Consider the following 17,723-nt stretch of genomic DNA (forward strand, 5'->3'; position numbering starts at 1 on the left):
AATCGGTTTCAAAGTAAACTAGTTTAGTTTTTTTAGGTTTTTTTTCATGACGTACAACAAATCTGACAGGCAAAGTCAAGAGGCCACAGGCTGATGACAGACCTTAAAGAAACGATTCAACAAAATTAATATAAATACAAAGAGTCACATTGAAACATGTCTGCAGCTATAAAAAAAAGAGAAGCATTGTATAACTGTTGCATAATCTGCTCCATTATTGTAGCCTTGTTATGTAACGTCTTTTAATATTTTAAATGGATTCAATGAAGAATAGTTTCTATTACTTCGAACAACCTGATCTGAATATCAGTATCATTAACATTCTCAGTTGAAGGTTGAAAATGCAGCATAGTTACAGCTGTAACGTTCATGTGTGAATCTTAAAGAAGAAGTCCTCTATATTGTTCTTTGCAAAAAAGCTTTAAATTGCTCAATCTTGTGCATTTGATAGCCTGTGATTTGAAGTGAGAATATTTATATTTTTATTCATGCACATACTTCTACACAATATGACTGTGTACTCTTGTGTGTACTCTTGTTGCAGGGACCCCTGGCAGGACGTACCATGGTGTGTTTGGGTCTCGTCCCCCAGCTGTGACGTCTCGCATGCCTTCTCAAACTTTGAGCTGTACAACATGGTTCGTCTGGGCGTCCACCTCAGCCCCATCTCCACCGCCTGGATGAAGCCACGCAAGTTTGACTACAGTGACTTCAGTCAGTGAGAGTCTGCAGTTCCTTCAATACAACAGTTTTAAAAAAAACCTGTGTAGAGAGAGCCTTCAGGTTCCTCTCTCTCTGTTGCACATGGTTTGAAACGGTTTCTTTTAAAAGTACGATAACCTTTCTTTATGTTTAATATGAAAATAAACAGCCTCTCTCTCCTTTTCCCACTCCAGCCTTCAGTCCTCCTTCTGTCTCGGCCTCTTTGAAAGACGACCAGTTGCTGGTGAAGGTGCAGTTCCCCTGTGCGGCCAACAGGAGGTGCTCGCTGGGGAGGTGTTGTCCCATCTCTGAACTGATTGACCCGTGGACCACAGTGACTGTATACAACAAGCTCAATCAATCTGAGTACCAGGTCTGACATGCTTTTTGTTGTATTGATATTGATATATAAAAGAACAACAACCTGCATATCTCATTGAAAGTTAGAGTGAACAAACGTACAGAATTGGGTACTGCTCCAGTGTTGCACTGGCATGCTCCAGTAATACTTTACAAAACTATTTAAATATTTCCATCCACGTTGAAACATTAAACCCTCTGTAAAATCATGCATATTTTTAAAGGCCTGCAATGGGATGTATCATTATTTTAGAGCTTCCCTTAAGGTTCAATTTAGACTCTGAGTGTAAAATCTCAACAATTCCTGAGGGTGATTTGAAAACGAGAAAACACAGATGTTGCCATTTAAAATCCACTTGCTGTTTATTAAAATGTCAAGTTTTGTGTATTATTGTGATGGCATCCTAAATGCTAAAAATGATGAGGTGATGAAATGCAAACGTCCTCCTAAATCAGTTCAGTATCAGTGAATTGCTTCCACATTTTGAATCTTGAAAAGCCCAGTGCTTTGTGTTCCTGCAGAGCCGTACGGTTTGGACCCAGGAGGTGGTGTCGCATGTGGAGTTTTCTGGTTTGGCTCCCGGTCAGAACTACTGTGCTGTGGCCAATTTCTCCTTCCCGACCTTCTCCATGGCTGCTTCCCCGAAATCTGCCCCTCAGTGTGTCCAGACCGTTTCGAAATCAGGTGAGAGGAAAACACATTTTAACTTTTGAAGCTTTGAGGCTGTTAAATCCTGTCATGACCTTTAGCATCTCCCTGAAGCGGCTTTAAGTTTGAGCACAATTTAACCTTAAAGCTAGGGTGGGTAATTTCTTTACTGTAATATTTGGCAAAACTGTCCTAAAAGCCAGTCAGCTATATGTAGGTGAAGTGCTCTGAGAATATCTGCTCATAACTTTGCTCTCCCCTGCCTCTGTGGGCCGCACCCAAAAATTGCCACCGCTCATGTACACTTTGACCAATCAGAGCGAGGCTCCGATTCTCCGTTCTTATTGGCTGTGGGACTGTTCGTCTTCCTATCAATGTAACTGAATTCACATGAACGCGCATAACTGACGTTCGGTGGGAGGAGCTACAGCAGGTAGCGTGGCAGGGAGAGGCCAGAGAGCACGCGACGGAATCTCAACGGCTGTTTTCTCCAAAATCGCCCACCCTAGCTTTAAGAGGGAAATAAACAAGCACAGAGGACGTGATAGGTTATTGTTGCTCACTCAGAGAGGGATCATCATTTTTTACTAAGGGTCTTTTATTGTGCATAAACAAGGCCATTTCCTCTAATGCACAGTGTTCATTTATGAGTGAAATGTTTCCCAATCTGAAAGACCCCTCCAGCAGGTTACAGTATAAACCTAGTGGTTGCAGAAAAAACATTGTTCTGCTACACAAAATTATATTGTTTTTCAGATAATTTTTTCCAAAGAAATGTTTAAAACATGTTAAAACAAATTTGATGATATAGATTATGTACATCGTTCAACAAATAAATATGCAAATAAAGAGAAGGTGCAAACTAAAACACAAAAAAATTAATAAATCATAAAAAAGAAGATAAAACAAACATAGATAAATGAACAAACATGCAAAAAAACACATTGGTTTATGGACAATGAAATAATGTGCTCTGACTTAAAAAATCTTTGCCTTTTTCTTGTGAAATACTGGTAATTTTTTGGTTAATAATTTCAAACTTGATAGAGGGAAAATCATTCTTTGGGACATTGTCCAGTTCAGATGATGCTAAGGCATTTTCAGGACTTTGTGCAGAGTCCTAAGGGCTTTGGCTTTTTCGCCCTGTGTGAGAAATTCTGCAGTATTTTATGTTTGTTGGGGCAGCGATTCATTCAACCTGTAGTATTTTTTTCCCCAGGCCTGCTGCCTGCAGTGCTTCTGGGAATCGGGCTGACTTCTCTGCTCCTTGTTCCACTTCTCACTGTGTTTCTGAGAAGACCAAGCCGAGCTGCACCAACCACTGAAAGTCAACCCAAGATTCCTGTATGTTTCATTTTGTCTTTTTTACTTGTCTCAGAAGTCCTGGTTACAAAGTCCACTGCCTTTTTTTCCTTGACAGATTTTTCATCTTCATTTTTTATTTTCTTTCATTAAGGCGTCCGTGCATGATCAAGTATCTTTGGTCCCCCTTGCCCCAGTCCCTATCGACCCCGGTGACATCCACCTGGAATTTGCTGACAACCAAATCTCCATAGAATCCTCCTCTAACCAAGACCAGACCTCGACACACACCAGTAGTCCTCTCCATCACGACCCCAGCTCAGGTGCAGCGTACTGGGACAGCGGCGGGATGAAACTGGAGCTGAAGCAAGGCCCCGACTCTGGTATCAGCATCGCACATCTCTTCTGATGAGACATTTGGGACACATGGAGGCTTAAAGACTAAAAGACTGAGAGCAATATTACCGTGAGTTTTGCTCTATAAAAGTATGTGCCAGTAAGGGTCTGAAGGGAAGGATTTCAGCATAACATCGTTATTAAATTTAGTCCACTTAAAATGTCTGATCAGGAACACAAGTACATGTGTAAGTGGTTGTTAGGACATTCATAAACTTTGAGTGATTACAATTAATTGGCCCAAATCTTTTTTTGTGTTGAAAAGAGCCTGTTGAGTTGGTTCATGGAACTTATCTGGATGCCTCTTAGACGGCTCGTTTCCTGGAAGAACGTCATATCCCATCTGGCCTGCGATGCCTTGAGATTCCCCAGGAAGAGTTAAAGGACGGGGCTAGGAAGACGGGCCCATTGGCTACCTTCCTTAGCTGCTGCAACCACGACTCGGACCAAGATAAACGGTGGAAAATGGATTATTTTGACTCCTTAATATCAACATAATATCTGCCATATGCAATGGTCTTGCGTTATTCGAACAAATTCTGTGGAAATTTATTCCACCAATTCTGTCGAATAAACAAAAAACTGAGTACTTTGGGTTGGTATTAGCTGAACACAACAAGCAATTTGATACCTTGAGCTTTAGAAGCCACAATGTCGCACAGTGAAGTTCAGGCCCCATTACATTAAACAACTGAGATGCTTAAATGTATTCGAGCAAGTTTTTTTTGTGAGCCACCAGATGACCTCTAACATGTAATTTACGTTTGCTATCAGGTGATACAAATGTGGCTCCCCATTTTCAAAATATAAGCTCATTCCTGTGACTGCTTGTCCGATATGAGTCAGAGTGATGCACGAAGAGGGTCAGAGAATCGACTGGTGAATGAGAATCTCCAATGAAGCAGAAATTGTTTATTGTAGTTTACATGTCCAAAAGGGGCTGTTTTTCGTTGTATGTAGAACTGATTCAGTGAAAAATTCTTCCCCCTCTGCCTTCTTGTGCTGGGGTCCAGTGGCTCTCAATTGGCCAGTCCAAACCATAAGCTTCATAAACAACGTCTGACCCCCCACATGCAGCAAACAGCTCCTTTATTCTACCAAACCCCCCAAGGTGATAAGAGAGGATAGTTTTTCTATCATTCATTGCTCTTTCTGACTCACAGTTGCCCCATTGGAGCTTCACTGGCTCTTACCCGTGACCGACACCTCATCCTGCCTCCTGCATGAAATCAAGAAACATCTTGACATCTTGCTTTTCTGCCTTCTGTTTTGCTGGTGTTGCATTCGTTCCGCAAAATTGGGGAGCATTTCGGGGTTTGGCCATCCAGCATTGTTTGTTTCCCTTCTCTACTTTTTCCAGAGTCCACAGAGACCTTGGGGGTTATCCAAAGCTCCATGTACAAGCCAATGTGTATGGCTTTTATTAATAAGGTTAGTGCTTATTTTGCTTGTGGAGAGATGATTACTGTATGAAGCAATAAACTGGCATGTGCGATGAGCACCTGACTACACAACAGTGGAGCTGGTACATGTTTGACCCTTTTTTCTATTCATTTCTGCTTTTTGCAGTAATTTCTCAGAAATTATCCACTGATGTGGATTAGATTTTTCTTTATATCTGGTTGTGTGTGTTTTCTGATGTGACTTTGTTAGGCTTGTTTTTAGTCTTGTTATAATTGTATAATTTTTATAATTTTTGCCCTTGAAATTTACCTTTTACATTGGTGATAGAGAGCAGTACGTTTATTTCAAATCTGTGTAACTACTAACTTTTAAGCTGATATGTCATGTATTGGTGTATAAAAATCATGTTTAAACTGTTATTGGAATACTTCTAATTAAAAACAAGTTTTTAAAAAATTAAGTAAAATTCTAAATTGTCTTTTTTACAAGTTGATTACGTCTTCGTAAGCCATAGTAAAGTATGTTGAAAAAAGTCACATAAGTCAGTTTAGTATGTTTTAAAAAGTCATAGTATGTTGAAAAAGTCACAGTATTGTATGTTGATAAAAGTCATATTATATTATGTCGGAAAAAGTCACAAAAAGTCATAGTATAGCATGTCGAAAAAAGTCAAAGTATAGTATGTCAAATTATCAGAAAAGTAGTAATTGTCAATTTGTAATTGTCGAAAAAAAGTATTAAAAAATAGTCGTAGTATAGTCAGAAAAAGTCAGAAAAGTCATAGTAAAGTATGTCGAAAATAGCCATAAAAAAAAAAAAAAAAAAAAGACTGTTCTATTGAGTATAAAAGATTTTATTGAGTTTCTTTTTAAGTTAATCTGTGGCTACATATAACACACAAGAGTTACTTCACAGAACAAAAAGAACCCACACATCAGAAGAAGATATCTAAGGAAATGTATAGTTTCTGCTTAAATCAAAGCACTCGTCTTTCTATGACTGGCAGGAAATGCTTAGTCACTATGCGCTCTGTGACTCACCAAACCTCTGGGAGTTTGACTTGTTTCTACCCCCAGGATCGACGGTACGACCATCCCCAGATGGTCAGCAATGCTCAATTAAGAAACATGTTGCGCGTCATGAACACTGCATAGCAGCACGATTTCGGGCTTAAATGATGAAAAATACACAAGTGAAGAAAAAAACCCAAAAAACACAAATGGCCAGTGCATTCACTTGTATCAACAGTCTTTATTTGGCCATACATTTCATTCATTCGTTTAATAATTAATATACATTATATATACATAAGCTAACAAAGACATCCATGTCCTTGTTTAACCATCTTGCAGTAAAGGTTGGCAGTGCATTCTTGGCCTTTTAAAACAGTGTCATTGGGTTTCTTTCTTTCTTTCATTCTCTCAAACACACATGGCATCAGTTGGGTCAAAGCCGTACCATCATTTGTTCCTGCTGCAAAAAGTTCGATCCAGTTCGGCGTCTCAGCAGTCTCTGTTCTGCTCATCTGCGCCAGTACTGAATAGTGATGAGAACAAAGTTTCTTAGATTTAACACAATACAGAAATTATCTTTATGACATGTTGCAAAAGCAGGTGCTGTACGTTTAAGTTTGTTTTTCTAAACTGTTTATTGTTAACATTACTGTGGCCATTTTCTAAGCTAACAGCTATTTATTTTTCAAGCTAAAAGTAATTGCATTTCCGCTTTAAATGGTTTAAAAAAAAAAAAAAGCAGCAAATAGGCAGCAGTGCCAACAATGCCAGTATGGTCATTACGCTGTGGCTCTTTTATTTCAAGTAGACTGTGTGTTTGCGTAAACTTACCTGAGCAAACTTGTGTATCTGCTCGACCACAGCAGCAAACAGAGCACCCACACTCTCATCAATCAGACTCTGCATGTAATGGACGGCCTCCTCGTCCGACAGGTCCAATCTGAACTTGTCCTGCACCTGGAGAAAAAATGATGAGGTCAGTTTAAAACATTATTCAAGATATACCAGTGTAAATGACATCCCCATCAATCTGATGTGACATCTAAACTCCACTGAAAAAAGTACGTCTTGTATTTGTTCTTGTACAGAATCAACAAACTTACCTTCTTAACTGTCTTGTCAGGCTCCAAGGCGATATCAGGAATATTGGCATCCACCATGAGAGAGAACAAATTCAGGATCAGGTTGGAGTATCTGAAAAAAATGGAAGGAAGAAGGAGATTTACTTTAAGGGTTCAACTTGTGTGATAATGTACTCGGAATCAGAAACACCATTATTTGAAGTACTCACCTTTGGACGTACAAGGAATTTGACTCACTATTTTTTTGCATCTTGTACTTACAGAGAAATAGAAGTAACAACTAAGATTGTTTAAATCGTATTATATCTTCCTAACAAAGATGAAGAAATCACAGTTACGGGAAAGGGCCTTTATTTGGAGGTGGAGATTTTTTCTGATGGGTCATACTGGTCATTTAAAATAATGCAGGTCATCAGGTCTACTGAGCATGATATGAGATTAGGAGCAGTTTTATTGCATCTCAAAAAACATATTTAAAAAGGCTAAAATAATGTAGTTATTTCTGTTTTCCTGTGTGTATGTGTGTTCGGCCTCTTACCTCCTGAGGTGCAGGAAGGCCGTGTAGCACTGCTTCCTGAACTCCTGGTACTGCTCGCTCTGCATGCCTCCCATCCCCTCCACCATCTCTTTGCTCAGCTTCATGGGTGGAGGCAGCGGTTTGGGGTCTCGACCCAGGATGTAGCCGAAGTCGATGTGGAAGAGCTTTCCTGGATGAAGAGAGGAGATAATATTTTTTAAAACTGCTCCATTAACTAGGACATTAATAAAACGGTACCTACAAGCTGTTTGCCTCACCGGTCTTTGTCAGTAGCAGATTGTCCAAGTGTCTGTCTCCCACTCCTAGGATGTATGTTATGACACAGTAACCAGCTGGAAGGGTGCAGTGAGAGAGGTGATTAGACTGGTTTCTGCAGGTAGAGCATATCAACATATTAAACATGGCCCAGTTAAGCCTGACTCACCGCAGCTCTTGACGTAGGTGTCCATCACCTCTGAGCTGATGCCGTAGGGCCCCTTTTCACTCGGTGCATGCTTCCTGAAGAAGCTCTGTGAATAAAAACGATGTGAATAAAAGGACATATTAAGTTGTTTGTCATCTTATTCGGATTGTTTCTACATCTCTGCTCACCTGGATGTTGCCTTCTGTAGCCAGGACTTCAGCAACAGGAACAGACTGAACAAACTGCATAAAACCTGGAATAAGAATATAACTATTTTTAATAAGGCTGAAAGATAGAGCAGTAATAAAACATATTTGATGATTTTTTTATATATATTATTATAGTGTAGTTTTTCTCATTGTTTTTTTTAGGTATCTTAATGTGCTGCTGCAGTTTTTACCAAATATGTAGCAAATAAAGATGTTATTACTGTATTTATTTTGTTTGTATGGGAGCCAATTTTCTACTAAACGGAGTGATGAGTCATGACTTCTCACCGTGCTTGGTGCTGGTGGCCAATACTTTGTACGGTGTCAACTTCAGGTCCAAGTTCTCTTTCCTCAACAGCTAGAAGCCAAAAAACAAAAGAAATGGTTTTTTTACAACATTACACAAAAGGTTCTGCCAACTGAAAAGATGCTTAAAGCAGAATGGAAAACCCAAAGATGTCAATGATCATAAGCGGCTGGTAGTCTTATCCAATCAAACTAAAACCACCACTAATTCCCGATTCATAAACCAGTTTCAGAGTAATCTTACTTTGTCCATGAGCGAGATGATCTGAAGGATGAGCTGATCCTGCCTCAGATCGTCTCCATGTTTGAAAATAACTGGGTACATGGCTCCATCCTCAGCCTTGAAGATCAACTTAGCTGGCATCAGAGCGCTCTGCAACACACACACACAGTGGAAAAAGCTGGTTATAGATACTGGTTTAACACTCGACATAGCACAACAGACAAAGTGATTTGTGAGGATGAAAGAATCCGTTTCTGTACCTTGAAGAGTGTGGCCGTCTCGGGGACGATGCCTCTGATTCTGATCTGAGGCTCAAGAGGAAGAGGAATCGGCTCGATCTCTGAAAGATTCACTTTCTCGTTGTCAGCTAGCAGAGCCTGCAGCCGCTCCGTCTGCAGAAACACAGGGACGCTGCTGTTAACGCAACTCAGCAGGGATCAATGTGCAGTGTGTTTCAGTTAAAAGCAGACTCAATGAAAACAATATGCATATGCGAATGAGAAAGTGAGTGTCCGTGTAAGCGCCATGTTAATGAATGATTTTGTAAATAAATCAGTAGAAGATAACCTGTGATGAAAGCATGTTTTAGACACATTAAAACAATAAAATATGAAAACACATACTGCATAATTAAAAATAGATAAACTCTGAGACAAAATACTGTATAGGTTTAGTAAGTATTTGCATGTGTAGGTAGGCTGTTGTTACCTTCTTCTTGCGATTTCCGCTCTCCCTTTGCACGGCTTTCATCAGCTGCACCAGTCTGTCTACAAACGTCTGCTGGGAAGCCAACAGCGACCGCATCACCCTCACGCTCTTATCACCCTGGAGGGAAAAGGAAGTGTAAATGATAAAAAGGGTTAAAGAAAAAAATATATATAATATTTGTTGTAGTTCAGTTTGCTGCAGAACCTAAATAGACAGTGCTATTGTGATGCAGACATGTATCAAAGTGCAAAGTCTTTTTTTCTAAATGTTCAGAGTTCCTGACCTTTAGTAAAGCCTGACTGAACCTCCTCATGACGTTCAGGTACATCTCGTGGGTCTTAGGATCTCTCTGCTGGGTGTCCTGATCCTCACACTCCACAATCACATACCTTAAGAAGACACACAGGTTTTGCAGACATGAAATATAAACAGGACATTTTCAGAAATAACGAACTTAGATGATTTGAACTGCTGCTACTCACCAATACAAATAGTTGGCAAGTGTGGAGTTCTTGCAAGCACGGGAGATGAGAAATGTGCACAAGTCTTGCTACAAAGAGATACAGACACAAGAAGACGTCAATGCCAGGCTGAAACTAGTAAATAGTGGGGGTTTTTTTTGCCTGTGTCTTCTCTGGAACAAATACATGTTGGAAATTTCTGGCACAATACTCTGTGTCTGTCTGCCTGTTGCTTCAAAAACTGGTGTTTGTCAATGTGCCATGTGGGGATTGTCAGGTTAAAACAGTATTACCCAACAGACAGTTTCTTCACTGCTCTCGTTTTCTTTTTAGGGACATTTTGACTTCCTTACCTCTAGACTCTCGCTGTCAGCAATGTCCTTGCCTTTATGCGTGGAAGTGGAAGGTCCAGATGTGCCAGATAGTACCTGGGAACTACAGACAGAGTAAAAAAAACAATCAACAGTCAAAATTTAAGGGCATCTTTACTTAAACTGATGAGATGGTGTGTTCAGTATGCACTGTCAGTGCTCTGCCTCCAGATTCTGGCCAAGCTCTACAGAGTCACGCCAGTAAAACCCTAATACCATAGGGGTTTATTACGGCTTCTAAAAAGGAAAATAATGAAATTCTGCAATGTCGAAAATACTCTCCCGGCCAGTGAAAATTTCTGGGGTAAATTTAGATCTAGGCCGTAAAAACAAAACAGGAAAAAAAAAACCCTGGATGAGCAACAACCGTTTTGCTTTTTACATAACAACAGAACCCCCACATGTGCCTTGCTTCTGTTAAAGCTGCTAGTAGTGCTGACTTATTTATGATCCGCTGACAGAGTAGCAGTCATAACTTCTCATCCAAGTACTGACCTGTCCATTGACGATTCATCTGAAAGTCCCTGGCTGTCTCTCTTGCTGCCTGGCTCCAGGCCTCCCTGAATATCACTGAAGTTCTCGTACTTGAGCGCCTGGACCAGCTGGAGAAGATACATCAGTAGGTCCTGGAGAAAGAGCAGACGGGAACAATAATGCCAAAGAGTTTATTCACAAAGTACTTCATATTTGGAAATCAATGCTCAGGTTTAAACTAATTTAATTAATAACTTGTTGATTTAAACACCAAATTCAATGTTCAGAGCATTGATATAGTAGCAACAACTTTGTTTCTAAGGCCGGAGAGGCCGTTGCCATGTTGAGAGCCATGTGGAGGCAATCCCTTAATCATAGCCATGTTTCTGAATTTCAAATATAGCACCTTTAAACAGCAATGTCCTCATAAATTTGTGATTAGTATACTTTGGAAAGTAAAAATTGCAATAAAGCTTTGTCTCAGGTGACATACGTTTTATACACACAGAATCATCATCATCCACCCACACAGGTAAACTCTCCCCCTGACCCCCATCAGTCCTCCTACACCTACCTCATCATCTGCCTGCTGCAGGCGGGCCACAGCGTAGCGTCTAACATCGGGGTTGGTGAACTGGGAGGACAGCAGCTCCAGGGAGTCCTCCACATCCATCGGCCTCCACTTCCCCAGCAGCTCCAGAGCCTGCTTGGCCTCCTGGGGCAGATCCCAGTTCACACACTTGAGGAACTTTGTAAGGGCCTGCAGCGAGAGGAGGAGGAGGAGGAGGGAGGAGGAGGAGGAGGAGGAGGAGGAGGAGGAGGCATTGTACAGAAAAGAGAAGATGATTGAGATAGGACGTTGAGCAGACTGGTTAAGGGTGGAGCAGAATTTAAGAAACACACCCACCTTCTCCTGTGTGGTGAGGTAGTATCTGAACTTCCACACCAGGTCCTGTTCTTCTGAGCTCAGCTGCTTGGTTGGAGGGTAGCTCACAATGATCTGTCGGTGCATACAGACACACACAGATCAAATTTCAGTCACTTATAAATCCAAAAATTATAAATATGAAGTGTGTGACATAAGCAGAACTGTATTCAATTGATGGAATATGCTAAATCTATTCAAAATAAAGGTTATTTAGGCACTTTGACTTGGAAGGAAAAGAAGACAGCTGCATGTGCTTGAATAAATAACAGTGTTATCTGCAAGTGAAAACGCCTTCATATCCTTCTTTGATCCTTAAAAATCAAAGCGCTTCAACTGAGCATAAAGCCCAGAGAAAGTATCCTTGATTATCTACATCTGTGTATGTTAAAACTGTTTGTTCTGGTACTGAGTTACATTCAAAGCATCTGTAAATGTATCTGTAAACGCACACAAATGCTTATTTGTTGATTTAATAACTATGTTGTTTCCAGAATTGTAAAGAACTTCATGTGAATTAAATATCATTCTTCTGTTATTAGATGGAAGTAGATTTACTCAACTTTTGGCTACCACTTTTTATCATAATAGTGCGCTGCTCTTATGTATTAAAAGCAATGAGGTCCTTTCACATATTACTGACTGAGCTTTTGGAATGCCATTGCAATTTATGTTCTCCTACTAACTTGGGATCACTTTTACATAAGAAGACTGCTTTTTAGATTCTGGCTCCTAAACTTTTGATCTGTGGACACATTTAAAAAGCAGCTCAAAACTCGCCTTTGTATCATTTCTATTTATGTTGTTTTTACTATTCTTAAGTTTGTATTTAATGTCTGTACTATTGGGAAGCACTGTGTGACAATCGGCTCTTGAAAGATGCTACACAAATGAACTTGCTTACTTTTCCACTGTTGGATGTACACATGGACACTAAATAAAAACTAGACTGCTTGTTGCTTACATTAAGCTGGTCCCGTGTCGCAGCGTTGGGCTTCAGGTCGTGATCTGAGGGCCCACTGCGGAGGCTACGAGCCAGTTTGTGGTGCTTGCTCTCAACCAGGTTCTCCTGTAAAAAGACCATAAATTGCAAAATACTGCATATTTATATATATATATATATATATATATATATATATATATATATATATACACACACACACACACACTATATATATTAAGCATGATTGATTATTGTTTTAATTGTACATGAAATTCACATATTGCTAAATCCTCTCACCATTGCCATCTGTGGGTCAGGAACTTTGACGATGTCGCAGCTGGTAAGAACAGGTGATGCGTCGTCTCCATCCTAAGTGGGGACAAAGTTAAATACACCAATCAGCTGGCACAGTTTCCAGTGTTATTTAAGGATGTTACACTTTCAAATACAACTTGTTATATGCATTTAAATGTCAAAATACCTTTTCATAATAGACAATACTGTATTCCTTGTCATTGGTTTTGACACGGGGAAACTCCACCATGAGGTACATGAAGTTAGAGCTGCGTTTTTCACTCTGCAGAAACATACATAAAGAAAACATTTACATTCAACTCAAAATACGACAGTTAGTAATTTGGTTGTGAACACTAAGTAGACAGATCATCACCCTTTAAGTTCATATGGCAAACAGTTCCTTATTCACACATCCAGCAGTTGTAGAGTGAGATTTGCATTCATTTTTGGTGAACTGGCAAATCTAAATTCAATAGTAATTCTCTTTTGGCTTGGTTTAGAGTCTCCATCTACTCCTGAGGGATCTTTAGCCGTTAATGCTCTACTATGTATGTTCACCAGCGCCTCCAAAGTGAGTGGACCAATTCAGTAAAGTAACTGGTCGGACAACAATGAGCTGAAACTTTTTTTTTTGTCATTTGATACACATTTTTTGAAGTAACTTTGATTATAGATGCATAAAATAGCCCAGCCAATCTCAAATTGCCACTACTGAAATAATCACTGCATTCTTCCCACATCAGCAGACGACTCTAGCTGTGACTTGTCTGTAGTTTGCAAGTCAAAATGATAATTATTGATATTATGTAGACCGGTTTCATGATTGCATGTGGGACTCTGAGTATGTTTAGAACATATTACAAGACTAAGAGTCCACAGCCATGCTAGCAGCTTAAGGGTGCTTCCTGCGTAATGCTAACATCAGCATGTTAAGCTGGTATAATGTTTATCATGTTTACCATCACTAGAGCACTGATGGTAATGTCATGAGTTTTGCAGGACAAATTTTGACCTGATGGTTGAAGGTTTACCATACTCATTAGAGAATATCTGCATCAAATTTAATGGCAATCCAGACAAGACATTCCACAAAAAAAACACAAATGTCAACCTCATGGTGGCGCTAGAAGAAAATCAGGGGACAATCAAAGTCCTTAAAATTCATTCTCTTGGCACTATGAATGTCTGTACAAAACGTCACATCATCCATCAAGTAGCTGTTGGGTTAGGGTTTTGAAACACAGTCCAGCTGAACCCACTCACCTCGTTGATCATCTCAATCTCTCTGAAGGTCAGACGGTCCAGCCAGTCCACCTTCACCATGTGGCCCTGTCGATGGGCCTTCGTCAGCTGGATGGAGAGAGAAAGCGAGAAAGAGGAGGAAGAAAGAGGATAGGGTAACGAGAAAAAAGTTTTACCAAAATACAAAAATATTTCTATAAATAAATAAAGGTTCTGTTCCAGCAGAACTGGTCACAGCATGGTGGCTGATGTGCAAACAGCTCAACCAATCATGCACAAATCCAGTGCCCGCAGCCAATCCAGCATCTCCGGACACACACTCAGCAGCCAATCCACTCATCAGTCAGTGTGGGTGTCGGGAATGTAAGCACATATTTGGCCATGAACACAAAGCCCACAACTCAGCTGGTTAAAATTAGCACTCACTCTTTAAAACAACACATGAACTGGTAGCAGCCGAGTAAAAAACAAACTGTACTCAGGAATCTATTTATTTGATCAGTTAAATAAAATAAAAAAATCCAATCAGCTCACAATAAAATGGAATCCCTGACACTTTTCAGCTAAATATTCCAAAAAGCTGCAACATGGTGACAAACATAATTTTCTTGTATGTCCACATAGACAAGAAAGCATGCACACACGTACACAAAATATACTGACGCATGGCAACAGCAGAAAACTTAAAAATGTGTGTGATGCTCTAAACAACGCAGCCATACACCTTGATAGACAAGTGTTCACACCAAAAATCTGGGTCAAAGTGTATTTGTAAATGCACTGAATTGATTTATACAACATATGGGTTTCCCAAACAGAACAATACAAAGTGTTCAGGGATTTAACAGATGAAACTTCAGATGACTTCCCTGACCCAGTCTGAATTGTTCCATTGTGGTAATCCTCATTTAAGGAGTGCGTGATACAAGTGATTGGCAAATACATTTGGACCGAGGCCTTCTTAACACACACATACACATACTGCATCGCCAACACTAACTCCCCCACTTGTACTCACATCCCCGAGTACCTCCAGGTCAGGGCCCTGGAACAGATGATGGTATAGACACCACTTTGTATCGGTGTGTTTCTCTCTTTTACCAACACACACAAAATGTGTCTTGTTCACCCTCCATCATATATATTTTCCTAATTTTCCCTTTCAGTGAGTAGGTCACACACACACAATCCTATCCACTGCAGAGTTCTTATGTCCACACACATACAGTATCGTACCTTGGCGAGCCTGCCCATCTGGTCCTCCGTCAGGCTGCTGCTGGTTCGTCCTGGTGTGGTGGTGGGCTCTCCTCCATCCCCCTCCACACCCGGCCAAACTTTCAGGTCATGCATCCCTTGCCGGAACATGCTAGAAGAAAACCGGAGGGGGTGTTTTACTTATGTCATTTTAGGGTTTTTTGTTGTTGTTTACTGGACTTTTACATCTTACAAAGTGCCACTGTGAGGTGAACTCAAAGCCGATCTTTCAAACTGGTAGCAAAACACAGAACGTTGCAACATTTTTATATTGTTTCAGTAACAATCCTCAAGTAGTAGTGCAAGGTTAGACTCACCCATATTTGCCAAACAAGGTGACAGTAGTTCCCCCAACAGGAACGGCTCTGCCGGGCCCATAGATGTCCCACACTGTGAGAGCAACCTGGGCACTTTGGGGAAGGTCTGGGTACTTGACTGGCAGCCGCAACCACTCGTTCCAGCTGCCAAGGACAGTGGGAGAGAGGACAGAGAGAGTGTAAGAAGAAAGAGATAAGGGTCTGAGGAACTGAAATGTTACTACAGGAAGTTTTGTATCTTTTCAACTCTGAAGATGGTAACATAAATAAAAAGGACACAATGAGGGAGATGGTTTTTGGGGGTAACACTATTCTTATTAAAATTACAAAGAAGTTTTTTAGGGGGATAACTGCTTCATTTGATGTCACAAAGAGTCTAGCGACTGAAAAGAGAAGAGAGCAACCACAGAGAAAGAGACAGATTCATTCTCACTTCCAACGTGTGCTGAAGGCTTTGTACGAGGTGCGAACAGGCAGGGCGAGAGGTTTTCCTTCGGCGAACACCTGACAGGTGACGTAGAGGTCCGAGCAGTTCTCCTGGTAGAGGCCAGAGAACCGCAGCATCGGGTCTTCGAGCAGGGCTTTGTAGCTCTTCTGCTCTCGTTTCCCCTCTAAACTGCCTCTGGAAGAGCATAAAAGAGACGGAGTACCCGGTGAGGAAGAAGAGAAACAAATATGTTGATGCTGATGTTTTGGGTGCTCCAACTTGTTCCCTCTCAAATAAGTCAACATTTGTAAACTTTTTCTTGGAAGGTTTGTGTTTTTTCCTTTTTTTCCCACTTTTTTTCTTCTTTTTTTTTGCTTAACACTGTAACAAATAAATAGGACAAATACAAACATGAATCAACAATTAAATATAAACATATCTCCATATAATCTGTAGTGTTAACACTGTATGTGACTGACTACTGGTTAATATGTATGCTTAATTAATTAGACTCATGGGATGTGCACATGATTTCAATAAAGAAATGATAGAGTACCATCACTATGAATCCAACTAAAGATTATTATCATTGTCAATTTATCTGTAGATTATTCTCTCCATGTATTGACTAGTTGATCTATAAAATGCATCTTCAACACACTTTTTTTTTTTTTTTTTGCATCTTAAATGTTTAATGTGCAACCATATACTGTGCATAACAGAGAACCAGCAAATCATTTTATTTTGTCTTAATGCATGCTTACTCATTTATCAAAAGTGTTGAGTAAAAGAGTTTGTTATTACATTGTTTACAGTCAGAACAAAACACATGTAAACAGACACAGACACACACACACACACACACACACACTCACACACACACTCTCACACACACACACACACACACACACTCACACACACTCTCACACACACACACACACACACCCTGTCAAGTCACAAGATAGATTAGTCACACTGCCTGACCAAAATGGAAAGATTAAGTATGAAACTCACATCTTTAGTTGAACGTTGATGTCCAGGTCACAACTGTAGACATAGTTGAATTTGTCAGTGTCCATGTTTCGACGTGGAAACACTCAATTTTAACCCAAAAACCTGACGACTTCAACATGAAATCCCGGACTTTGCGAGCGACAAGGCCTCGGCTCTCCACCACAGCACGGATCCCCGTTCAGACTACCTCTCCCCGGGATAAGCCCCTTTATCAGGCTAAAAACACAACTTTAAGCACCTTTATTCACGGCAGCGACATTATTCTCACTGTCTCACCGGGCATGATTTGGTGTTTTTTTTCTGATAGCTACACAACAACAGAGCATCAGCCAGAAGAATCTACCGCCAGGCCAGAGTAGTCGAGCCTCGATGCAGCAGGATAGATAACGCCGAGCAGGGCATCGGTGTATCGTGTGCTGATTGGTCGAGCCTGATTCGAGCAAGACGGAAGTAGAAAAGGGGCGTGGTTTACAGCATGCTTATTAAAGGCACAGTGCACGCAAGAGTGTAAAAGTTGATAAAGCATTATATTGAGAACATGGCACATAAATACATTATATATATATATATATATATATATATATATACAGTACCAGTCAAAAGTTTGGACACACCTTCTCATTCAATGGTTTTTCTTTATTTTTATTCTTATTTTTTTCCAGTATATCTACTATATATATACAGTATATAAACTGTATATATA

At 40.2% G+C, this 17,723-nt stretch overlaps 1 protein-coding gene across 1 annotated transcript; it reads right to left on the reverse strand.

Moving 5' to 3' along the window:
- Positions 1 to 5,668: 5,668 nt before the first annotated feature.
- On the reverse strand, positions 5,669 to 17,376 carry pik3c3 (phosphatidylinositol 3-kinase, catalytic subunit type 3). Its single transcript, XM_054601582.1, has 25 exons — positions 17,021 to 17,376; positions 16,013 to 16,201; positions 15,580 to 15,723; positions 15,245 to 15,374; positions 14,030 to 14,116; positions 12,951 to 13,046; positions 12,767 to 12,838; positions 12,491 to 12,595; positions 11,509 to 11,601; positions 11,176 to 11,361; positions 10,623 to 10,753; positions 10,110 to 10,191; positions 9,778 to 9,845; positions 9,579 to 9,684; positions 9,296 to 9,412; positions 8,848 to 8,979; positions 8,609 to 8,737; positions 8,347 to 8,416; positions 8,038 to 8,102; positions 7,871 to 7,955; positions 7,704 to 7,778; positions 7,447 to 7,615; positions 6,930 to 7,020; positions 6,658 to 6,783; positions 5,669 to 6,349 (listed from the first exon to the last, which is right to left on the reverse strand). The coding sequence occupies exons 1-25, from the start codon at positions 17,083 to 17,085 to the stop codon at positions 6,335 to 6,337; spliced, it is 2,628 nt and encodes an 875-aa protein (XP_054457557.1). The 5' UTR covers positions 17,086 to 17,376; the 3' UTR covers positions 5,669 to 6,334.
- Between the last annotated feature and the right edge of the window lie 347 nt (positions 17,377 to 17,723).

Source organism: Anoplopoma fimbria, chromosome 7 (genome assembly GCF_027596085.1).
Source record: "Anoplopoma fimbria isolate UVic2021 breed Golden Eagle Sablefish chromosome 7, Afim_UVic_2022, whole genome shotgun sequence".
NCBI classification, from domain to species: Eukaryota; Metazoa; Chordata; class Actinopteri; order Perciformes; family Anoplopomatidae; genus Anoplopoma; species Anoplopoma fimbria.